Here is a 27,052-nt window from a genome sequence, read left to right as displayed (position 1 = left end):
AAGCATACATGGCTGCGATAAAGTAGCCAGTGTAGGATTCATGCTGTCCATGGTTTGGGCAATATAAATCAGATGGCAGGTTCTCTGTAAGAGGAATTCACAGATAGCAGTCCTGGGGTCCTGTGTAAGACCTCTACCTGCAACAGAAAGCCAGCAACATCTCACTATCATGTTGTAAAGCCCTAATGGGGTGACAGAGGGAGCTTTCCTCCTTCTGTCTAATTAGATGCTATGGTTACTGTTAATCATGGCACTTAAGGTGTTAAACAGAATCAGAGCCAGTTCCAATCCTGGCCATTGCAGTAAGGTGTAACTGTATGTTATGGGGTCCCACGAAAAAGGGAAAGCAGACAGCTGTGGGCTGATGTTTATGGCCTGGGAGGGGGTAATACACATGGAGCTTCCGAGGCTATTAATATCAGCTCACAACTGTATACTTAACCTTTACTGGTTATTAAAATGGGTGACCAAAAATGAAAATGACGTAGGGTCCCCTTTAATTAATAACCAGCAAAAATTTGTCAGACAGCTGCAGGCTGATATTAATACCCTAGGAAGAAGCCCTGGACTAAAACCAGCTGACCCAGAACAGGTGCATCATACAAAGCTGACACCAACCCCAATATTATTACTCCACTTTTGCCAATGCACCAGGGCAAGTGGGAGGAGCGAGGCTGAGTGTCAGATATGGCGCATCTCATGAATGCACCTTTTCTGGGGGGCTTAGAGCTGATGTTTGTAGCCCGGGAGAGGGCCAATATCCATGGCCCCTGCCTAGCCTATTAATATCAGCCCGCAGCTGTCTGACTAGCATTTGCTGGTTTTAATTATAGTGGGACCCTATGTCTTTTTTTGGGGGGGTCCCCCATTTTAATAACCATTAAAGGCTTAGTATACAGCTGTGAGCTGATATTAATTGCCTGGGAAGCTCCATGTGTATTACCCCTTTCCAAGGCTACAAACACCAGCTCCTAGCTGTCCATTTTCCTGCTGCTGGTTAATAAAATTTTGGGGATCCCACAACATTTTTTCAGAAATATATTTATTAATTAAATACATGTACAGTAAGCTACGGACACACTGTAATAATTATATATCTGATATATATCTATCTATTCAATGTACATACAGTACATCTATTCTATCTATTCTAACTTGTCATGCTGTGATTTTACTGTATGAGGATGATTAAATGTTGGGTTTTCAAAGATGTGCCGTGCGATTTTGTTTCTCGCAACCATTGACTTCTATTGGCGATTGCGACGTGAAATTTGCATCCACTCGCAGCATGCTATGATTTTTTTATCAGCCCAATCGCAATCTGGTCTGATAAAAAAAATTGCAGATAAGCCCTGAATCACTGAATAACATTGGTCTGAATACAATCTGATTTTTTAACCAGATTGCGTTAGTTCGAGTTCATCGCAAGTGGGAGCGAGCTCTAAGGGTACCGTCACACTAGACGATATCGCTAGCGATCCGTGATGTTGCAGCGTCCTGGCTAGCGATATCGTCCAGTGTGACAGGCAGCAGCGATCAGGCCCCTGCTGTGATGTCGCTGGTCGGGGAAGAAAGTCCAGAACTTTGTTTCGTCGCTGGATCACCCGCTGACATCACTGAATCGGCGTGTGTGACACCGATTCAGCGATGTCTTCGCTGGTAACCAGGGTAAACATCGGGTTACTAAGCGCAGGGCCGCGCTTAGTAACCCGATGTTTACCCTGGTTACCATCGTTAAAGTAAAAAAAAACAAACACTACATACTTACCTACCGCTGTCTGTCCCCGGCGCTGTGCTTCTCTGGTCTGGCTGTGAGCACAGCGGCCGGAAAGCAGAGCGGTGACGTCACCGCTCTGCTTTCCGGCTGCCCGGCGCTCACAGCCAGAGCAGAGAAGCACAGCGCCGGGGACAGACAGCGGTAGGTAAGTATGTAGTGTTTGTTTTTTTTACTTTAACGATGGTAACCAGGGTAAACATCGGGTTACTAAGCGCGGCCCTGCGCTTAGTAACCCGATGTTTACCCTGGTTACCGGCATCGTTGGTCGCTGGAGAGGTGTCTGTGTGACAGCTCTCCAGCGACCAAACAGCGACGCTGCAGCGATCCGGATCGTTGTCGGTATCGCTGCAGCGTCGCTTAGTGTGACGGTACCTTTAGGCCCCCTATTCAAATTCATGCCAAAAGGCAGGAGAGGTTTGCATAATATAATCTCTAAATGAACAGAATGTCTCACTTCTAGAGTCAAAACTTAAATTCTACATTTTGGTATCAGCAAAAGTGGCATCTTTGTGCAGAAAATGAAGTAATCATACCAAGAACTAATGAACTGATTTACTTTGTGATTTATTTTATATTACACAGAGTTCAGTAGACAAATATTTAAAGTGAGACATTTTAAAAACTTTTACAAGTATTAACCATTTCACTTATGCTCAGGCATAAATATATTTTAGGTGGTAAGACCCCAGTCCCTAACACATATACAGTAATAAAGGGTCAACTGTTAATCAATGGTTTAATACAAAAAAATCAGTCTATGTCTTGCATCTGCAACTCTGAACACATATAGTAAACATAAAGGTCTGGATAATCAAATATGTGAATGTCGAAACATTGAACAGTTTACATACCCTTTGCGTAGAAGGTCAAATACTGTAAAAAAAAAAAAAAAAAAAGAATAAAGTTAAACAAATTATATCCTGTTAAATTTGATAATCTAAACAAATGTATTCAAAATACACTGTTATTTTTCTATAATTAAATTATAGTTAATACAAAAAGGTATATTAAAAACGGTCTGAATTTTCTCTATGGAAAAAAATAACTTTTAATAAAACTGGAAAATTGTTTTTAAAGTAAATACTGAATTAGTGTAAGAACACATGTTGTGTTTTTTTTTATTAGTTTTTGCTTTGTCTGCACGTTTTGCTGTGGAAAAACCAAAGCATTCAGTAACAACAAAGGGAATAAGATTACTGAAATCTCATGCACACGTTGCTTATTTTTTCCTTGTAGATTTGATTTCAAATCTGAAGCCTGTACATTCTGTCAGTGTTTTTCCAGTGTTTTTCACCAATTCAAACAAAGTGGGAAAAAACACATAAAAAATGCTTGCAAAAAAAGCACCCAAAACATGCATGTTACGTAGCATTTTTCTGGGTTTATCTGCAATTTGTTTTTGTTTTTACTATGGGCCTAAAAACTAACAGGAAGGTAGTTTTTAACTACCTGCCTGTTCTAACTGGCATCGGTCACTGACTGCTCCTGCCGGCAATTCAGATGCTTAAAGTCAACAGAGCAGCTGCTCCTCTGTGTGTGACTGCTGATGTCATGCTGATTGACAGCCGTCTCTCCGAAGCTAGACAGTGGGATGCCAGCTGTCAATTAGCATGACGTTATCAGTCATGCCATGTCAGCAGATCAGCCTGGAAGAGAAGCTGCTGACCTGTTGACATGACATCAGCAGAAGGCGCTGAATCACCGGCAGGAGCAGTCTGTGACGGCAGAGATCGGTGATGGGCAGAAGAGGCAGGTAGGTAGCAATTACCTGCCTCTTAGTTCTTAGGCCCATAGTAAAAAAAATAGCCCTGGAAAAACTCTTTAACCTGTACACATACCCATAAATATTTACTGTTGAAAAGCAATATTCAATAAATCAGTTTACATTACAAACATACACTTACAATAATCTCTTTATTATGTACCCTATAAATAGTGGCATACGATGGGAGAACCAAAACAAGACCTTTATGGTCTACAGTCAAAAACTATATTCATACTGGTTCTATTTATTGGAGGACTAGAAGTATCAATATCTGTGAGTTACTTTACACGAGAATGCCATATGACTCCATGCGTGGCAATTCCCCAGACAAAGCCCTCAAGTAATAAAGACTATAGCACGAATACCTGGCATATGTTTTGTGCAAAGAAGTTGTTTAGACTCCTGTTGACATGACCCCTGATGTGTTGATGGAGTCGTATTGACATGCAGGAGAATGTGTTTTACTTAGTGACGTCCAGAAGGATTTGCTGTACATGTAACAATCATAAATCTCCATAGAAGGTCACAGTGACTAATAAGCTTTATGTATAACTAGCTGAAGAGCCCGGCGTTGCCCTGGCATAGTAACTAACTGCGGTTAGTAATAACAAATTATAATGATTATCCTCTATCCCATAGTCCCGTGCCCATATACCCTTCATAAACATCCTCCATCCCATAGTCCAGTGCCCATATACCCATCATACACAGCCTCCATTCCATAGTCCTGTGCCCATATACCCATCATACACATCCTCCATCCCATAGTCCCGTGCCCATATACCCATCATACACATCCTCCATTTCATAGTCCCGTGCTCATATACCCATCATACACAACCTCCATCCCATAGTCCCGTGCCATATACTCATCATACATATCCTCCATCCCATAGTCCCGTGCCCATATACCCATCATACATATCCTCCATCCCATAATCCTGTGCCCATATATCCATTACACATCCTCTATCCCATAGCCCCGTGCCCATATACCCATCATACATCCTCCATCCCATAGTCCCGTGCCCATATACCCATCAGACATCGTCCATCCCATAGTCCCATGCCCATATACCCATCATACATATCCGCCATCCCATAGTCCCATGCCCATGTACCCAGTAAGAAATCATCTTCGCCATGGCAACCATTCTGACATCATCGTCGCCATGGCAACTTATGACATCATCGTCACCATGGCAACCATTATGACACAACCGTCACCATTACAATCTATTATAACATCATCGTCACCATAGCAACCACTATGACATCATCGTTGATACACACATACACTCGTTTTTATATATATACAAGCTTTGTTATACTGAGAATGTCCTTTGTTGCCTATATTGACCAATCAGAGCTCAGATTAATTAATTGTAGCAAAATAGAAGCTGAGCTGTGATTGGTTGCTATTGGCAGCCTGATAAATCCCCAGCCAACAGGAAGCCCTCCCCCCTGGCAGTATAGATTAGCTCACACATACACATAATAGACAGGTCATGTGACTGACAGCTGCCGTATTTCCTATATGGTACATTTGTTGCTCTTGTATTTTGTCTGCTTATTAATCAGATATTTTTATTTTTGAAGGATAATACCAGACTTGTGTGTGTTTTAGGGCGAGTGTCATGTGTCAAGTTGTTTGTGTTGAGTTGCGTGTGGCGACATGCATGTAGCGACTTGTGAGATAAGTTTTGTTTGGCGACATGCGTGTAGCAACTTTTTGTGTGTCAAGTTGCATGTGACAGGTTAGTGTAGCAAGTTGTGCGCAGCAAGTTTTGCGCATGGCGAGTTTTGCGCATGGCGAGTTTTGTGCGTGGCGAGTTTTATGTGTGGTGCGTTTTGAGTATGTGCAAGTTTTGTGTGAGGCAACTTTTGCATGTGTTGCAACTTTTGTGCATGTGGCAATTTTTCCACGTGTGCAAGTTTTGCGTGTGGCGAGTTTTCCATGAGCTGAGTTTTGCACATGTGGCTAGTTTTGCATGTGACGAATTTTGCGCGTGGCGAGTTTTGAGCGGTGACTTTTGTGTTTCAACTTTTATGTGGCGAGGTTGGAGTATGTGTGGTGAAATGTGTGCTGAGGGTGGTATATGTGTTCAAGCACGTGGTAGTGTGTGGCGCATTTTGTGTGTGTGTGTTCATATCAAAATGTGTGGTGAGGATCCCATGTCGGGGCCTCACCTCAGCAACTGTACGGTATATACTCTTTGGCACCATTGCTCTCACTCTTTAAGTCCCCCTTGTTCACATCTGGCAGCTGTCAATTTGCCTCCAACACTTTTCTTTTCACTTTTTCCCCATTATGTAGATAGGGGCAAAATTGTTTGGTGAATTAGAACGCGTGGGTTTAAAATTTCGCCTCACAACATAGCCTATGAAGCTCTCGGGATCCAGACGTGTGACAAAATTTTGTGGCTGTAGCTGCGACGGTGCAGATGCCAATCCCGGATACACACACACACACACACATACACACATTCAGCTTTATATATTAGATGCACAGTAATGCACTATAGATCAGTGTGATTCAGCAACGCATACTGGTGACACATTAAAAAGCCCCTATCTAAAGGAACACTACAATTTACCTTAAGTGTGACATTTTCAAGCTCAGGCAATTACTTTTCTTTCCTAAAGAATCCCTTTCACTGCCTGTTTTTGCCAGATGCCATTTTAAACTCACAATTAGTGGTTTAATCCCGTGTGTCCTATCAGCAGTCGGGACATTATGAGAAAAATTACATATTTCGTAAGTGTGTATTTTATTCAGAATTATCATATAATATTAAATTCACTTTAAAATGTAAGAATAGTCAGTGTTCCGTTATGCCAAATCCTGTTATTCAATCTCATCAGATGTTGTACAAAAGAGTTTTCTGCAGATAATCACTCTACATATTAAATGAATTTTGCCTCTTTTATCATTAACCATTAGTGTTGTGCCAGAAATTCAGGCATATAGTAAGTTTTCTGGGACAAATACCTTATTTTTCGGCGTATAGGACGACCTCCAACTTTTCGCCGGTCATCTTATACACCAGGTGTCGTCTTATACGGCGTGTGCAGGGTTCACAGGGTCTGGAGGAGAGGAGACTCTCCTTCAGGCCCTGGGATCCATATTCGTGTAAAAAAAAAGAATAAAAATAAAAAATATGGATATACTTACCTTCTGACGGCTCGCGGAGTTCTCCCAACACCATCAGCTACCATATATCCCCAAACCATTACTTTCATCAGATGTTTCACAGGGAAGTTCAAACACTGTGGATTGTACTCTTCATGTGGGAACCTTCTCACTTAAAACTTGCCATAATTTCCCAAAATGCAAAAAGTGCTTTTATCACTAAATAGCACATTCTCCGACTCCTCCTTTGTCCATTTTGCACCCTCTCAAACACCCCTTCCAAAACATCTATTTCTTACAGATGATGTTGCTACCTTAACATTTCACTTTTTTTGCCATTCTCGCAGAAGCTGAGAAGAGGTGAGCTTTTGATTAGCAAGGGATGTTTTTAATAGTACTCTGTAGTCCCTGACTTTCTGGAACGACCAGATCTGGGCCTATCCTGAGTTATTCCAAGCTGCTTATGTTTCTGCAATATTCCTACAACTGTTCTCAGATTACAGCCAAGCCTCATTGCAATGTGTGGGCCAGAGCAACCCTCTTAATGCAGTACCTTTACTCAAAAACGATCCTCCTCTGACAAAAATCTGAAGGCTCGCAGCATAATCAGTTGACTTCTCTTAACTCACCGACAAATAAAACAAAGATTAAGGCTGTGTTCACACGTTCCGGTTTTTTCGCGGTTTTTTCGCGGTTTTTCCCGATAAAAACGCTATAAAACCGCAAAAAAACCGCATACAATAAGCATCCCATCATTTAGAATGAATTCCGCATGTTTTGTGCACATGATGCGTTTTTTTCCGCAAAAAAAACGCATCAGGCACAAAATCCGGACATGCTCTATCTTTTTGCGTTTTTTTTGCGGATTTCCCACTCCAAAATGCATTGGGAAGTGTCCGGAAAAAACCGCGTCAAAACCGCGGCAAAATCGCGGCAAAAACGCACGTGGTTTTCTTGCGGATTTCATGCAGAAAATGTCCGGAATTCTCAGGAATTTTCTGCATGAATTCCTGAACGTGTGCACATAGCCTTAAACAGCAAATGTGATGCAATGTGATTGGCTACCACATCCGGCTTATGATTGGTCACGTGCATTATTGTGGTTAATTTTGGATCTGAATTTGTATAATATTTAATTGTGCTTTTAATTCCCATATTGAAGCAAAACCGCTTCAAAAGCTAAAAATATTACAGGGAGAAAATGTAAAATTGAATTCTGAACAAAACCATATACAGTATAATACTGTAAGTCATATTAGTGTCGAAGATATTTGACAGAAAGCGGTTTAAACTAGTGCTTGGATTAAGTGTTATCCGAGCATGCTAGTGTGCTAACTGAGTGTCTTCAGTGTGCTCAAAAATATGTTTGAGTCGCAACGCATGCAGGAATTGCCTGTTTATTAGGCAATCCCTGCATGTGTTGCAGCTGTCGATCAGCTGCGAGACATACAGCTGCGGGGACTTGAGCATCTAATTCGAGCACGCTGAAGTCGCACGGTTGGCACCCGAGCATGCTCGGACAACATCTTATCCAAGCACTATCGTTCATCACTAAACACCACTTGTATATTGGGGAGTAACCTCCATCTCGCTCAGCGAATACTGGAGCAATCTGGCAGGTGACAGACTGCAGAAGATGACCAGAAAACTGAAGATGATGGCTGGTAAGTATATTACTAGAGGCAGAGAATTTACATTAGTGACATCACTGCAGGGGTAAAATAAAACAAAATGCTGGAGTGGTACTTTAATGAAGGCACTGTTGGCACAAGATGCAAATAAATTCATTAAATGGCGCCTTTTTTCCCGTAGCAACTGAGCCATACATTATGTTTTTGTTTTCCCGTTAGGCCAGGAAGGCCGAGTTTGTTTTTGCTAATGTTGTATGGTTTATGCAGTACTTTTAATAAACCAGTGGAAGATTTAAAGAAACTGTTCCTGTGAAGCCAAGTGAGCCGATCCACCACATCACAATAACAGTAATTTTGACCAAGGGTGCACAAACTTTTACATGCCACTGTATATGCACACACAAATATAGAGGTGAAACAGTTTTGTGAGGAGAAAAAGAGATGAGCAACAACTTACCCATATAAAGATTATCTTCAGCTGGATCATCCAGCACCTGTGAAGTAAATAAACTGTAGATGAATTACAGCTTGAAAAAGACCATACAGGTTGAAATGTTGCATCTTCTGCACTTATATAGTTTCATAGTTTTAAGGTTGAAGGTAGACTTAAGTCCATAGAGTTTAACCTATAGCCTAACATGTTGATCTAGAGCAGTGTTCCCCAACTCCGGTCCTCAAGAGCCACCAACAGGTCATGTTTTCAGGATTTCCTTAGTATTGCCCAGGTGATAATTGCATCACCTGGACAGGCAAGCATTCAATCACCTACGCAATACTAAGGAAATCCTGAAAACATGACCTGTTGGTGGCTCTTGAGGACCGGAGTTGGGGAACACTGATCTAGAGGAAGGTAAAAACCTCATCGGTTAGACAGAGTAATAGCTACATGTAGGGGGGAAATTAATTCTCGACTCCATTCGGCAATCAGATCCTTGGATCAACTTCCATCACAGAAACTGTAATATTATATTTATCAAGAAAGACGTCCAGGCCCTTCTTGAATTTTAGCACTGAATCACTGAGTTCCATAGTCTCACTCAGGGCTGTGGAGTCGGAGTCGTGAAGTCGGAGTTAGTTTTGGTTGGAGTCGGAGTCGGTAGAAATGTACCGACTCCGACTCCAGCTTTAAAAAAATGTATTAATATTTCATAATTGAACTTTCATATGAATTTTATAAATGTTACTCAAATATATATGTTCTATCAAACTATGAACAACAGTGATAAGCAGTTCTGCTGGAGATAGAGACATTTCTTACTTCTTGTGTGTCACTGTTCTCCACTGCCCTTATCTAATCTTATACTTGGTTAACCTCATGCTGCCCCAACCCCCCTACTTACAATGTATGAAACTGAAACCCTCATCAACTGATGAAGAATTTAATTTCGAAAAATATTTGGATCACAAGGACCGCGCAAAGCGTTCCCGCATAGAAGAATCATCCCCATCAAAGAACACAGCCAGTACATTTCAGCAGAATTTTTCATGTGCACTAAAAGAAATTGAGAAATTTGACCGTTCATCAAAAATAACAGTGCGACAAGCGATTCCTCTGTATCCTGACATTGTCAGAGATGTTGCCCGAGTGGTTACTGCTTTGCCACCAACCCAAGTTAGAGAGGTTGTTCTCTGCTCTCAAAATAATTAGATCAGATTTGAGGGCATCCATGAAGGAGGATCTGACAGAGGCAATACTTTTTCTGAGGACAAATTTATAGATTTCTTCTTATTAACTGCATAACAGTGTTTATTGCATATTTACTTACAAGAGTTTAGAAAAGTTATTTGCTATATTCTAATTGTATTCTAATAAATATAGTTTTTGCTCTAAGTGGTCTGATTACTTATATGATGGTGAGAAGCTGAATAAGCACGATGTTAATATTTGACAACAGTAAATTTATTGTTAAAAATTGGCCATTTATGAAGGAGTCGGAGCCAGAGTTGGAGTCGGAACCTGATAAAATCCAGGAGTCGGAGTCTCAACTGTGGCTTACCGACTCCACAGCCCTGGCTCACTGCTCATACAGTAAAGAATCTGTCTCCCTGATTAGGGTTACACTTTCTTTCCTATAGATATAGAGGATGCCCCCTTGTCCTCGTCACATGCCTAAGTGTAAAATGATCATGAGAAAGATCTCTGCACTCTTCCCTCATATATTTGGACATTGTAATCACATCATTCCTAAGCCTTCGTTTTTCCAAACTGAATAAATAAGTTTGATAACCTGTCTTGGTATTGCAGTTCAGTCATTCCATGAATAACCTTGGTCGCTCTTCTCGAACTCATTCTAGTTCACCCAAGTCTTTTTCAGTGACCGTTTCACCTAGTGTTTTACAATTTAGTACATAACCTTATATTTATCCACATTAAACTTTAATTGCCATTTCTCAGCCCAAGCCTCCAAATACGTTTGCAATATTAGAGAGTGCTTAGGCATACTCTGTGACCTGTGCAGAGGTTGTAGGCAGGCTTGGACTGGCCCACAGGAGAATCCTCTGGTGAGCTCCTGTACAAGAGTGGGCCACCACCCTCTTATACTGTATAAGCAGTACATGGCACAATATACTTGAATCACTATGTACAGACAATGGCAGCGTCCTACTCATTTAACAATCTACCCAGTTCATTGTTATATAAATTTGTGATAGAGGATAATGTCACATTTGCATGTAGTTGAAAAGTTGAGCCCTGAAGTTGGTTACTGGTGGGTCATTGAAAGCCCAGTCCGACACTGTTTATAGGTGATCCTTTGCGTTGCAATTTTATGATAATAATGAGATGACTACTGAAATAATTACATATTTTTCTAAGATAAAAGGAAAGCATTGGGTCACTTCAAAGAGATCTTTCAAAATTACCTTTGAATCACATTTTGATTTTCTATATTGCATCAAGTCGAAAAATTCGACCTTTAAAACTAAAAATCCTACGCATATTACATACCGGTAATATTCAGATGATTTAACTGTTTACACCTACCTCAATCAATCTGACAATATTAATATGGTCTAACTTTTTCAAAATTGCTATCTCTTGATAAACCCTGTCCAATGGAGCCATTGGCTTTGCTTGATCACCAGATGCAGTTTTTGATCCTCTGGGGGGTGGTCGACCTACCAAAATAAGGAGGGATACAAAAATAAACATTCTGAGCGAAGACAAGGATTGATATAAAATATGAATGAACAATTGTAAGGACTTTTTTTTACAATTGACATTTGTATCTCATTCTGTGTTACCACAAGTTTCCATCAACCTCTATGACAGTGGGAACTTATGTACTTCTACAAGATGCTAGTTATACATATCATTTAACATAGTTTCATCTACAGCTCTGGCAAAAATTAAGAGACCACTGCAAAATTTTCAGTTTCTCTGATTTTTCTCTTTATATTTTATAAATATAGGTATATTTTTGAGTAAAATGTAAATTCTTTTATTCTATAAACTTCTGACAACATGTCTCCGAATTTCCAAGCAATACATTTTGTATTTTTTTTCTGAAAAGGAGAAATGGTCAAAATTAAAAAAAAAAAAAAAAAGGGGGCGTGGCTTCGGTGCCGATGGAGAAGCACCTGTGAAGAGGGAGCTCCAGGGGATTTGTCCCACTAAGCTACATATAACGCGTTAAGGAGACCCCTTTTGCCACATAGACCCCTTTTAATATCTCCTGACTCATCGGAGACCCTCTGCGCCCAAGTTCTGGGCTAATTCCTCCTCATTTGGGACTCTTAAGCTGAGACAACCCGACTAGGCCTCAGGCCTGCTGTGACCCGGTGGATCCATCCGCGCTGTGCAGGGAGGATTTTTACCTCCTGTATCTAGGATTATAGCCTACTACAGGCTCATCTCCATCTCCCAAGGTTCTCCTGACCGACCACCCAGCAAAAGAAAACGCAGAGTCAAGGTACATGCATCTGCGACCCGGCTCTAGCTGAGGACCGAAGACAAAATAGTCCCTTCCCACGATCCTGCAGAGCCGCCGGAGATCCGCCCTCAGCGGCCGCTATCCACGGGCGGCGAGAGCGAAGCTGCAGCGACACTTGCAAGTGTCCCCCAGCCGGCTAGGAAGCCGAAGACTCCCGGCCGACTGCTCCGTGGGAAGTCCCGGCTATTACCCCCAGACGGCCGACACCGGAGCGTCGGCAACAGAAGAAGATCCGAGACTCCTCCCACTCTAAGAGCAGCGCCGCCGGGACCCCAGCGCCAGCGCCTGTCAGGCGCGAACAACCAGTGCAGAGCCGCAGCGGCTCTGCCGCTCATCAGGAGTTCCCCGCAGCTGAGCGCGGAGGATCCCCCGGCAGACACTCCCGGACGCCGCCAGAAGAAGATCCCCCAGCCGACTCTCCCGGAACAAAGGACCCGGACCACATCCATCAACGCGGCAAGTACCGGAGCTCCGGTCTCGCACAGAGTCCCGAGGCTCCGCCCCTCCATCACAAGCCCGAGTCTCCGCCGGCGCCGCTGAGGATATAGCTGCGACGGCGATCTGAACGGGCGGTCACGGAGCTGCAGCGGTGCCGAGGCAGGTATCAGTCACAGCTCCTGACCCTTTCAGCAGGCCCCGACTCTCACCCTCCCCAGTAATCCCGGACCTGTCGGGCAATCTCTGGGACACACTTACAAAGTGCAGTTCTGGTGGGGGCACTGGTTCGATCCCCCGCCACCTCTCCTTCCTGCACAATAAGCCCCCCTTATAGTCAAAGGGAATTAATAATCCTCCCTAAACTCGGCCATATTACAAATAAATACATTAATAATTAAACAAACAGCAAATTAAAGATCTAAAATCCCAAATTAGCTGCCTGTGAGAAATAGTCCCGGCAATACTACCCAGAAATCCTTACGCAGGGGCCATTTTGCTGTTTGATTTCCAGAACTGACAACAGAGAACAACAGCTTCAGATCCTAAGCTTTGTACCAAAACTATAAATTCTATTTTGCTCAGAGATTCTCACAGTATTTTCTCCTCTGTCTTCTTAAAATAAGGAGCATTATTTTTTACATTAACAGATAACTAAGGGGAAAAGGTTGAAATTCAGGGCCATTGCACTCAATTCAAACACATCAGAATTAATTCAGCCTAGGTACCAACGGCTTTTACGCCTTCCATCTGTCAATATGAGCGGCACTAAACCCAAAGGAAAAACTGCCCCAACCGCGCCACTAAGATCTCAATATAGCCAGAAACAAGAAAAGACCATTAGTCGCAGAGACCAGGAAAAAATCAGACACGACTCCTTTTCCTCTCCCAGGCCCAGATCTAGGTCCCCCAGGAGAGACCGTCCTAACCTTCTAGAATACGAATCCTTTAGCAAATCTCCAACCAGTAAACCTTCCCCAATAAAAATGGACTCAACATCTAGCCTAAAAAGATCGAACCCAGGCGCAATAAGCGAGAAATACACATCCACGGGAAATTACTCAGAAGTAGAAGACGAGATTTACTCTAGTGACACCTCTCCCAATCCAACTCCCATGAAGAGCAAAATTAAATATGGCAACCCAGGCCCCTTTGTAAGCTCTAATCCGCCAGACTATGAAGATTTACTTGATAAACTAGTATCTAAAATGGACGAAAAATTAAATATCGTCGTCAAAACACTAAAGACTGAAATGGACAATAACTTTCAAAAATACTGCGACAAATTAGATAATATAGACAGACAACTATCCAAACATGAGGAAAGAATCAACAGACTCGAACACAGGTCATCAATTTCATTTGACGAGCTTGACCGAGTTAACAGTGAGTTGAAGAATTTACGCTCCAAGATGGCCGACTTGGAGGACAGAAGTAGAAGAAATAACTTAAAAATCAGAGGTATCCCTGAAGACGTGCCCCAGGATCAGTTATCTCAACATATAAAAGACATATTTAAATCAGCCTTGCCCGACCTACCAGACTTAGACCTAACAATTGACAGGGCCCACCGACTGCCAAAACCCCCTAAAATCCCCGCCGACTTGCCAAGAGATACTATTCTCAAAGTTCATTTCTTCAAGACCAAGGAGGCCATTCTTTCTTACTTGAGGGATAAAAAATCCTTCCCAGACCCCTACAAAAATCTGAAGGTTTTTCCCGATTTTTCAAATGAAACCCTGGAGGGCCGCAGAGAGTTCAGGCCAGTCACGTCAGCCCTACGCGACAGAGGCATTAAATATAGATGGGGCTTCCCGCTCAAACTTCTAGTCTCCTTCCGGGAAAAAATCATCCCGTTCTATTCGGTCGAGGAAGGAATGGACTTCGTCAGATCATTGGGTCGTTGATCAAATACGTTCTCTATATATGGTTAACTTACATTGAAAGGGGTCTCCTTTTCATCATATTTTGGGATAAACCCCTTATTACCGTCCACGTGAACTAACCCCCCTCTTTCTTTTTCTTTTTGGTAGCTCTGTCGACCTGCCAGTTTTGTTCTAACTCTTCTTCTCCCTAGGTACACACCAAGTTTTGGCTGATTTGTAGTCATACTAAGGAAGAGTTATACTTAGGTCCTTGTATATCTGTTGTGATTATATGCTTGTTTCCTCCTAGGTTTCATCATCCCCTTTATTATACTCTGTAAATATGTCATTCAAGATACTCTCCTATAATGTTAGAGGGCTAAATAGCCCACAAAAAAGGCATGCATTATGGAGAGAGTTGATCAGCCTTCAGACAGACATCGCATGCATTCAAGAGACAAAATTCCTGGCGGGGAATCACCCCTACTTTAACCATCGTAGCTTTCCTCATATTTTTGAGGCCTGTAACTCCAGCAAAAAAGCGGGGGTGACTACCCTGATCAGGAATAGTGTACCTTTCGAGTTCACTGAGGAATATGCTGATCCAAAAGGCAGATACCACATCCTGATATGCAATATTAACGGCCAAGAATGTACTATAATCAACACATACGCCCCAAACAAAAACCAGATTAGCTTTTTGTCCAAGCTCCTGAAGAAAATCAACAAGGTTAAGAAGGGTAACCTCATCTTCCTAGGTGACTTTAATGTCACCCCTGACAAAACACTTGACTCTTCCTCAGGCCTGAGACCAGCCTCAGAGGACCTGAATTGGTGGCTGGACAAAAGTGAGCTCTATGACACCTTCAGATGTCTTAATTCCACATCTAGAGAATATACTCATTTTTCTTCGGTCCACCATTCAGCATCCAGGATTGATCTGATATTATCAGACATTTTCTCTCTTGAAAAATTCCAAAAAGTAGACATCGGGGACAGGACATTGTCGGATCATTCCCCTGTCACTGGAGAAGTTATTCTTGGCCCCTCCCTAAAAAACTCTAGAACATGGAAATGCAGCTCATTTATCATCCACGATCCCATTCATGCGACTACGATCCAAAATAATATTTCCCATTTTTTCAACGAAAACCCTCCAGAAGTTACCAACCCCGCAACTAATTGGTGCGCCCATAAAGCTGTTATTAGAGGCACCCTAATAAACATATCATCTAAAATAAAAAAGGAAAAAAGGGCAAAGATCAAAAAACTTCAAAAAGACATTCGTGACTTAGAAAAATCCCTAATTAGCCTCTCTTCCCCCTCACCTAAAATCCAAACCGACTTAAACTCCCTTAGGCAAGAATTAAGATCCCTCCTCTTCTTACCGTATGAAGCAGCCCTTAATTCCTCCAAATTTAAAGTATATTCCTCTCTGAACAAGCCAACCAAATACATGGTAAATAGAATAAAAAAAATTAGAATCCACAACAAAATTAACAGAATTTCTTCCCTCTCTGACAACACCACTTTGTCCCACCCTCAAGATATAGTTAATGAATTTTCCAAATACTACTCTAAATTATATAACCTAAACCTAGACCCAACATCCCCCCCACCAAAAGATTCAGACATCAAATCCTATCTCACCAACATCAATCTTCCTTCCCTTTCAAAGGAAGAAATTGAATCTCTATCAGCCCCCTTCTCCCCCTCAGAAGTGGAAGAGGCCATCAACCACCTCAAATTACAAAAATCCCCAGGGCCAGATGGCTTTTGTAATTCATATTACAAAGCTTTCGGAAAAAATTTAACACCTCACCTGGTTAAATTATTCAATTATGTTTCTGACTCGGGTTCCTTCCCTCCAGAAATGTTGGAGGCTTCAATCGTCCTTATCCCAAAACAAGAGGCCAACCCTATGGCTACTAGTAGTTATAGGCCTATATCTCTTCTGAACTCAGATACCAAGTTGTTCTCAAAAATTTTGGCCAATAGACTTAGCGTCATCCTCCCGAGACTGATAGTTAATGATCAAATGGGGTTTATTAAAAATAGGCAACCAGCCGACGCCACCAGAAGGATACTGAACCAAATCAAACTCACTAATAAATCCAAAACCCCTACAGTTTTTGTCTCCTTAGACGCTGAAAAGGCCTTTGATCGTATAGATTGGAGTTTCCTCAAACAGACCCTTCAAAAATTTGGCTTTAATGACAAACTTATCTCCTCATATATGACACTATATCAAGGCCCTACAGCTAAAGTCACCTGCAATAACCATATCTCAGTCCCCTTCCAAATCAACAATGGCACTAGACAAGGTTGCCCCCTATCCCCTTTACTTTTCAATTTGGCTCTTGAACCCCTGGTAGAACATATCAGACAAAACTCTCTTATTACAGGCATATCCACCAACAAACGTCACCATAAACTTAGTTTATTTGCAGATGACATAATCCTAACCCTCACCAACCCAGTTGTTTCCACTCTAGAAACTATCAAAGAACTTGAAAATTTTGCATCTCTTTCCAAATTCAAAATCAACGGTTCAAAATCTAACATCCTACCCATCCATCTCTGCAAAAAGGAAGTCAATTCCCTGAAAAAGGTAATATCGTTCAAGTGGTGCAATGAAGAATTTCCATACTTAGGGATCATAATTAACAAAAACCTTGATAAAACTATCTCCTCAAACTTGAGGAAAATAGATGAAATTCTTAAAAAAGATTGCACCACTTTTAATGATAAAAGTTTGTCCTGGTGGGGGAGAAACCTAACAGTTAGAATGTTTACCCTACCAAAAATTTTGTATATCCTCAGATGTATTCCCCTTCCCATCCCCGCATCTTCCCTACATAAGATCCAATCAAGGCTAAATAAATACATTTGGAATGATAAAAAGCCCAGAACAAATACCAGATCCCTTTACAAAACAGAGATACACGGAGGAATGGATCTCCCAAACATTACGGCCCACTATAATACGCTTCTACTAAAACAAAGCTTACCCTGGTGGTCAGACCAGAATGAGCCTGTATGGCTCGACTTGGAGATAGAGATCAACGGAAGAAAACCTCTTAAATCCATCATTCTTAAAGCTATATCTAGTTCCCCCAACAAAATCAACAGCCACCCAATTTTTCAGGCGATTTCTCTCGCATGGTCTTCAATTTTGAAAAAGGGGGATGGGGCTAAAAACAATCCTGTTCAACTCAAACTATCCCTGTTATTTATATACTCAATTCTGAATCTTGTCCTACCCACTATATGGGCTGACTTAAAAATTCAAACTCTTGGCGACATTTACACTGGATCTAAATTCATTGATTTCAGCTCACTAAAGAATAAATTCAACACCCCCTCGTCTCTTTTCCTTGATTACATGATCTTGAGGGAAAACCTAAGTCTATTTCTTAACCTCAAATTGAAATTCTCGGAGTCCTCTTCAAAAATATTATCCAATCCAAACCACCCAATTTTTTGGAGTCACAAATTCATTTACAACAGTTTCAATAAAGATTCATCACTGGTTAAAAACGCAGCTCTCATAACCTGGGAGAAATCCCTAGGTCTCTTAACCTCTACAGACGATTGGGAGGAGGCCTTTTCGGCATCATACCAATCAACATTATCAATGTCCCTCCTGGAGTCGCACTTCAAGGTGTGCTCCAGGTGGTACTATACTCCAGCAAGACTGTCTCACATCAGCCCATCCAACTCCCCCCTATGTTGGAGGAATTGTGGTCATAAAGGCGACTTATTGCATGTCTTTTGGAGCTGCCCTACCGTGGCCCTCTTTTGGCTGGAAATTTCCTCTATCATCTCCAAACTGTCAGGATCCCCTTTTACCCTCTCCCCACAATTAGCCCTTCTCTCCTTGGACACTAATCCTATTGATAGATCCTTATTACGCATAATCATACATCTCTGTTTAGTAGCTAAAAAATCCATTGCCTTCCACTGGAAAAAGGCCACTCTGCCCAATGCAGCGTTCGTTGTTAAACTTATGATGCAACATAGAGAATTTGAACTCAAATTTGCCCTATTCAATAACGAATTTGGCAAATTTTACCAAAAGTGGCATATATGGGAGCAGCATTATCCTCCTTGAACAACCAATATTATCAACTTGGCTTAAGTCTCATTATAAGATAAAAATATTCACAAGATTTTCTCTCTTTCCTCTCTCATGTTAAATATTGGTTTAGTAGCCGTAGTTGCTTGATATTAACAAGCTTTTCACAAGGACCGTCCCCTTGTATCGTTTAGATAATCTCTTGTTGACTCGTATATTGCCTATTTGCCTTTCAAGGGTTGCGTCCCTTGCTTCTAAGTTGAATTATTACTATGTGGAATGTGTTGTATTTACCCTCCCCTTCTTCCCTTCATTCTTATCCTTTCCTCTCCTTCCTCCCCTCCCTTCATTCTCCTCCCCATCCCCTCCAGGTTAAAATATAAAATCCCAATAAAGTTCTTTGGAAAAAAAAAAAAAAAAATTAAAAAAAACACAGTGCTTTCAGACCTCAAATAATGCAAAGAAAACAAGTTCATAATCATTTAGAAACAACAATACTAATGTTTTAACTCAGGAAGAGTTCAGAAATCAATATTTTGTGGAATAACCATGATTTTTAATCACAGCTTTCATGGAGCAAAAATGTAAGCAGTTCTTCTTTGGTTGATGGCTTGTGACGATCCATCATCTTCTTGATTACATTCCAGAGGTTTTCATTGGGGTTCAGGTCTGGAGATTGGGCTGCCCATGACAGGGTTTTGATGTGGTGGTCTCTTAATTTTTTCCAGAGCTGTATTTGTTGTAATAATGTATTAAATCATGCATGGACGTAATATCATGTGACCTTCAATCAGAAATAACCCTACACCGAGCATTGTTTTACTAGTTAGAAGGAACAACATAATGACTGTAACAGTAGTAAGTAAATTATTGTTTCAGAGATCCAATATTTTACAAATGATGAATATGCGGGCTGCGGGCTTTAAAACAAAGCAAAAGTGGCAATTAGTTTAGTTAGGATGGCATTTTGTTGTAGTGTACCCCAACAAGAAACTTGTGAAATGCCATCTATGTCTTTACTTAGACAACTAACTTCAAATGAATACATTTTCCATTTTTGTACTATAGGTTTAACATGTTGAAGAGTTTTCATCTCTCTGCCGATTTTTACACTTTTGAGAGATTGAATGAAGCCTGTACTTATCTATAATTTAGATACTGTCACCATTTATTTTATGACTGAATAGACTTTAAGTTGTTTTTTTCTTCAAATATTGTGTAAGGTGCAATAGGTTCAGTTGACTATTTATTTAGATGTTTTTATTTATGTTCCTATGTCCCTCCTATTTGTATTCTATTTCTCATTTCCCTTTTCCTCCCATTTTTCTTGTTACATATACTATTTCTATGTATATTTCCTTATGTGTGTATTGTAACCCTTCCCCTTAAAAAGTAATACAAATAATTTGAAGAAATAGTAGTAAATATCTTGGAATCACTTTTTTTGTGATGAAGACATAAACAGTCCAAATTTTCCCCTATGAAGATTAAATAAATGCAAATTATTCATCCCAAATATTTTATAGATTTTTTTAGTATTTAGAGAAAATGTGATCACAGATTGAAAGTGTTAGACTTTCCTTTATATATGTATTTTTTCATGGCAATTTTCCATATTTAAAGAAAGAAATCATTTGATGATAATTACACTGTTGCCGCAGTATGCTACTCCAACCTCACACATTATTCACATAATGGAAGACATTAAGTGGCCTTTAAGGAATCTCGCATGAATCAAGCTACGTAAGTGCCTCCTTGGTTTCCTTGAATAACAGGTGATGTCACCCTTCTGTGTTATGTTCTGTGTATTAAGTTCCAATAACATGTGTGGATTGAACAGATCTCTGAAAAGGTCAGAAGCACATGTTCTGATGACAATGAATAGATGATTGATGAATATACCAGTCTAGAAAAAGATTTCTGACCTAAACAGGCTATTCATAATTTTCAATTGTAGTGTGATGCAAATGATGATATTTAACACCTTCCTGACAGGCGCCGTCAGGGCCGGACTGGCCATCGGGCAGTTCTGGCAAATGCCAGAAAGGTCAGTGCCAGTAGTGGGCTGCTGAGTGCCGACTAACCTTCCACCCCGAGCGCCGCCGCTGCCGCATTCAACTATACTGGCGTATGACGCCGGTACAGTTGAATGCAATGATCGAGAGAGCGTCAACTGATGCTCCCTCTCCCATCATTCCCCGCTCTGCCTCTGACACAGCAGGTGCACGCACACTCCGTGTGACAGGCAGAGCAGCGGCAGCCGCCGAGACAGGAGCAGGGAGCACCACAGGCACAAGGGGAGGTGAGGAGTGTTTTTTTCCTGGACTGTGGGGCCATTCTAGGGGGGAGGGGGGAGGAGAGATGTGGGTTCTGCTGTATACTACTATGTGGGCTCTGCTATATACTGTACTACTGTCTGGGCTCTGCTGTAGACCACTATGTGGGCTCTGCTGTATACTACTGTGTGGGCTGTGCTGTATTCTGCTATGTGGGCTGTGCTATACACTACTATGTGGGCAGTGTGGATACTGCTATGTGGGCTGTGCTGTATACTACTGTGTGGGCTGTGCTGTATACTACTGTGTGGGCTGTGCTGTATACTACTGTGTGGGCTGTGCTGTATATTACTGTGTGGGCTGTGCTGTATATTACTGTGTGGGCTGTGCTGTATACTACTGTGTGGGCAGTGCTGTATACTACTATGTGGGCTGTGCTGTATACTACTATGTGGGCTGTGCTGTATTCTACTATGTGGGCAGTGCTGTATGCTACTATGTGGGCAGTGCTATGTACTACTATGTGGGCTCTGCTGTATACTACTATGTGGGCTCTGCTGTATACTACTGTGTGGGCTGTGCTGTATTCTGCTATGTGGGCTGTGCTATACACTACTATGTGGGCAGTGCTGTATACTGCTATGTGGGCTGTGCTATACACTACTATGTGGGCTATGCTGTATACTACTGTGTGGGCTGTGCTGTAAACTACTGTGTGGGCTGTGCTGTATACTACTGTGTGGGCTGTGCTGTATACTACTATGTGGGCTGTGCTGTATACTACTATGTAAGCTGTGCTATACACTACTATGTGGGCAGTGCTGTATACTGCTATGTGGGCTGTGCTGTATACTACTGTGTGGGCTGTGCTGTATACTACTGTGTGGGCTGTGCTGTATACCACTGTGTGGGCTGTGCTGTATACTACTGTGTGGGCTGTGCTGTATATTACTGTGTGGGCTGTGCTGTAAACTACTGTGTGGGCTGTGCTGTATACTACTGTGTGGGCTGTGCTGTATACTACTATGTGGGCTGTGCTGTATACTACTATGTGGGCTGTGCTGTATACTACTATGTGGGCTGTGCTGTATACCACTATGTGGGCTGTGCTGTATACTCCTATGTGGGCAGTGCTGTATACTACTATGTGGGCTGTGCTGTATACTACTATGTGGGCTGTGCTGTATACTACTATGTGGGCTGTGCTGTATACTCCTATGTGGGCTGTGCTGTATACTACTGTGTGGGCTCTGCTGTATACTACTGTGTGGGCAGTGCTGTATACTACTATGTGGGCTGTGCTGTATACTACTACATGGGCTGTGCTGTATACTGCTACGAGGGCTGTGTTATCTGCTATGCGGGTTGTGCTATATACTATGGGGGGTATATTATATTCTATGGGGGAAGCTGTGTTATACTATGGGGGGCTGCATTATATTCTGTGGGGGCTACATTATATATTATAAGGAGGTGGGCTGTATTATATTCTATGGGGTGGCTGCATTATACTCTGGGGTGGCTGCATTATACTCTGTGGGGGTGGTGGCTGCATTATACTATATGTGGGCTGCATTATACTGTATTGAGGACTATGGGGAATATGTTATACTATAAGAAGAACTATGGGGTGCATTATACTATGGGAAGTGAATTGTACTACATGGATGACTATGGCGGTGCATTATACTATATGGAGCACTATGAGGAGTGCATTATACTATATGGAGCACTATGAGGAGTGTATTATGCTATATGGAGGACTATAGGGAGTGTATTATACTATATGGAGGACTGAGGTGCACATTATAATATATGGAGGCCTGTGGGGTGTATTTTACTAAACAAGTAAAATGCTGCATATTCAGATTGTTTTGGTGAAACAAAAATCATTGTTCTCAGCAGCACATTGCCAGCATAAAATGTAGATGTGCTGCTGATAACATGATACTGTATGGTGATCTGTTAGTGATCTATTAGTGATCGTTCAGTCCCATCATTATTCCTCAGCTGGTGGAAAGAGGCCGGGAAACAAGTGTTGAACAACTTGTTTTGTTGATCAAACTCATTTAGGTGCCTGAACTCAGCGCTTGTAAATACAACCAAAATGCTTTAGTGTGATGTGCAATATGTTAGCATTTGGAGCCCCATTTTAAACTTTGCCTTGTGGTAGGGCCCCACTTTGCCTAAAACCGGCCCTGCCTATAAGTGTACAAAGATATACAGTCACCATGTGACAAGTGGGCCTTTGTAACTTCAAATGCCAGGGCTGAATTTTAGTCCCAGTCCGGCCATGGGCGCTCTACATGTACTGCTCTGCGGGAGCTGCGCTCCCACCAACAGCAATGCGGGTATGGTATTGTGTAAGAGCTGACAACCCGTAATAACGCCCACGATCGGTCATTTAACTCCACCCCTGTCAGCAGTGACAGCGGCATAGAGGAGCATCGTGCAGGGAATGAGTTCCGCTGCAATCGTGTTGTCCTGATGGTCTCCATGGAGACCCCCAGCCCCAAGATGGGATTGGGGTCCATCCGGGTCCTGCAGGGAAGGTGGTTTGTGAGTGCCTGCTGAGAGAAGGCGCTGACATGCCTCCTTCCCTGCCTGTCAGATGCTGATGTGATGCTCTGCAGTGCAGAGTATAAGATCAGCTATCTGACACCATACAGTAAAAAAAAAATTAAAAAGTGTAAAAAAAAAGTTTAAAAAAAAAATCCCCAAATAAAGAAAAAAATGAATCAAATATTATTCCAATAAATACATTTATTTATGTAAAAAAAAAAATACAAGTACACATTTGGTATCTCCACGTCCGTAATAACCTGCTCTATAAAACTATCCCACTAGTTAACACCGTAAATAAATAAATAAAAAGCAGGGTAAAAAACAATACTTCATCATACCGCAGAACAAAAAGTGCAATAAAACGTGATCAAAAAGACAAATGTAAATAAAAATGGTTCCGTTAAAAACGTTATTGTCCCGCAAAAAAACAAGCCATCATACAGATCCATCAGCAAAAAAATTTAAATTTTTTATAGCTCTCAGGATAAAGCGATACAAAAATAATTATTTTTTTCTGTAAAAGAGTTTTTATTGTGTAAAAGCGCCAAAACATAAAAAAAAATATAAATTCGGTATCGCTGTAATCGTACTGACCTGAAGAATAAAGCTGCCTTACCAATTATACCATACGCAGGGTATAAAAAAAAAAAAGCAATTCCTAAATTGCTGGTTTTTGTTCATTGTGTCTCCCAAAAATCGAAATAGAAAGAGATCAAAAAATGTCACGTGCCCGAAAATGGTACCAATAAAAAGTCAGCTCATCCCGCAAAAAACAAGCTGTAACATGACTCTGATGGTAGAAATATGGGAAAATTATAGCTCTCAAAATATGGTGATGCAAAAACTAGTTTTTTTGCAATAAAAAGTGTCTTTTAGTGTGTGACAGCAGCTAAACATAAAAACCCGATATAAATCTGGTATCGCTGTAATTACACCGACCAGAAGAATAAAGTCTCCAAATCACTTATACCGCACGAGGAACAGTGAAAAAAATACATAAAATCAATTCTCCACATGCTGTTGATTTTTTTATTCTGCTTCCCAAAGATCGCAGTAAGGGTATGTTTCCTCGTGCAGTAAACGCTGCGTGTTTGACGCTGCATAGAGACGCAGCGTCAAACTCGCAGCGTCCAGATGTTACAGCATAGTGGAGGGGATTGAATGAAATCCCGTCTCCACTATGCGTGGTAACATGCACGCGGCGGCCCTGCGACTCCGGACATGCGGCGTGTCTTTTAAGATTGCAGCATGTCCGCATACCTTGCGGCGACGCTGCGTCGCTGCAAGGTATAACACAGGGCCCTATGTGTGGGGTGCGATGATCCTGGATGTGTGCTATGAACACATCTGGCATCATCAAGTCCCTGAAGGGGCGGGGCTTAGCGCGGAGCGGGTTTGCCGCTCCGACTAAACCGCCGGCCATCCTGAAGGTGGACACATACCCTGAGGCCCGGCACACATTTACCCTGCGCTCTGCGCTGAGTGCTCACACCAGGGTTTCCATGTAAATCTCTGAAATACGTGATTCAGACGGACCCTCTGGCAGAAGATTCCCTATAATGAGGCAGATGGAGGCACTGTGGATGCCATAGGACCTGTGATCTGGCGGTGTCCGTCTTCTAGGACTGCATAAAAATGCCGTCGGCCACAGTTTTGTGCACTCCTGAAAAGAAGGACACCGCTAAACAGAGGCCAGACGGAGTACAGAGTAGCTCTGATGCCTTATCATAGTGTATTAATCCATTGGGGGTTTCATCTGTCACATCACTCGGAGATTTAGATGGAAACCTCAATGTAAGTGCTCAAAGTAGAGCGCTGGAAAAATGTGATCATAAATGTTATGTAAAATGTTCCCAACAATACCTTCAACTCAATCCACAAAAAAACAAGCCCTCATTCAGGTTCGTCATCTGTTAACGGAAATATAGGGGGCTTCCACGTTACTGGTAGCATAAAGGCTCTAGAAAGGAGAAATGGCTCCTCGCCCCCAAAATAAAATTATCCGATCTCAAATCCAAATGTCCCTCCTCCCTTCTGAGCCCCAGTGTGCCTAAACCACATTTAGCACCCACAGGTTTGGCATTTCTGTAGTGATGAGAGCATGCCTAATTTGCAGGTGCATGCCTCCAGAAGCACGGACTAGGCATAACGTACTGGTCACTATAACGGTAATTTGCAATTTTCACTCAGCAAATCCACTGCTGCTTGTTTCTGGAAGACACCCATTGAGTCAAAATCGTCACTACACCTGTAGATAAATAATAATACAGGAGAAAAAACTAGTCAGAAGCTCATAATATACAAACGTACACAAAACTTTTATTAAATATCCATATACATAAAACTAGAACTATTAGTATGCAAGTGCATACAGTTCTTGGAGCAATCAGTAATGTTTATAACAATATGAGGTACATGACAAAAATTCCAAATACGTGAGTGCCGGTAGGTCCCGCCTGCACAATTGGGCCAGCACAATATAGTAAACATACCAAATCAAACTGCCATGGTAAATTTATAAAAATATCACAGCAGTAGCAATAAGTTTAAAGCTTATCTGTATGCTGGTAGCACAAAGGGTTAAATTTGGAAGCACGTTTCGGTGCGAGTCCACCTTCTGGCCACGCCCCCTGAAGAAGGTGGATTTGCACCGAAACGTGCGTTGGGGAGTGAGTCCCGGGACACCTGCCTAACACGCTATGGGTAAATACTATGTTTAACTGCAGCGCCATTTTTTTATTCATGTTTCTTGCATCAGTAGCTGGCATGATTTGACAAGTGTGGTATGTGCACATGCCGAACTATCTGGGAGTAAGTAGGAGTGTTTGGAGTCGACAGGGACATATGGTAGCCTTTTACTCCTCCATTGCTCTCAGCTTTTCCGGCATGCTATGCAGGCTCTATTAGGAGCTAATGGGAGTGGTTAGCATTCACAGGGATGTATAATGTGCTTCCAAATTTAACCCTTTGTGCTACCAGCATACAGATAGGCTTTAAACTTATTGCTACTGCTGTGATATTTTTATAAATTTACCATGGCACTATGATTTGGTATGTTTACTATATTGTGCTGGCCCAATTGTGCAGGCGGGACCTACCGGCACTCGCTTATTTGGAATTTTTGTCATGTACCTCATATTGTTATAAACATTACTGATTGCTCCAAGAACTGTATGCACTTGCATACTAACAGTTCTAGTTTTATGTATATGGATATTTAATAAAAGTTTTGTGTACGTTTGTATATTATGAGCTTCTGACTCATTTTTTCTCCTGTATTATTATATATATTTAATATGCAATTTAGCATTGATACTACTTCATGCATGGTATTTTTGTAGGAAGAATGTCTTTGGGATTATTTTTCAACCTGTAGATAAATTCCCAAAGGAGTACAATTTCAAAAATCGTGTCACTTGAAGGAGGGATTCTGCTTTTTTAGCACTTAGGGGCTCTTTATATGGAATTCGCAAACTCTTCTGGGAAAATCTGCGCTCCAGGAGGCAAATAGAATATGGTGTGCACACCCAACAAGATGATAACTATAAATATTAACCTTTATTGGACACTTTAACCATAACAAACATTAAAATCA

The 27,052-nt window shown here is 41.6% G+C and overlaps 1 protein-coding gene across 2 annotated transcripts in view; it reads right to left on the bottom strand.

Annotated features, from left to right (window-relative positions):
* Positions 1-27,052, bottom strand: part of CAMKK1 (calcium/calmodulin dependent protein kinase kinase 1) — a 641,465-nt gene that overhangs the window by 232,943 nt on the left and 381,470 nt on the right. For both annotated transcript variants that reach the window (XM_069757479.1, XM_069757478.1), the window contains exons 6-8: positions 11,290-11,423; positions 8,764-8,800; positions 2,629-2,650 (exon numbers count right to left, since the gene is read on the bottom strand). In XM_069757479.1, coding sequence (XP_069613580.1) covers positions 2,629-2,650; positions 8,764-8,800; positions 11,290-11,423 — 193 coding nt within the window. The remainder of the gene's footprint in view (positions 1-2,628; positions 2,651-8,763; positions 8,801-11,289; positions 11,424-27,052) is intronic.

Source organism: Ranitomeya imitator, chromosome 3 (genome assembly GCF_032444005.1).
Source record: "Ranitomeya imitator isolate aRanImi1 chromosome 3, aRanImi1.pri, whole genome shotgun sequence".
Lineage (NCBI taxonomy): Eukaryota > Metazoa > Chordata > Amphibia > Anura > Dendrobatidae > Ranitomeya > Ranitomeya imitator.
The sequence above is the reverse complement of the archived record's forward strand: the minus strand, read 5'-3'. Positions and strand labels throughout refer to the sequence as shown.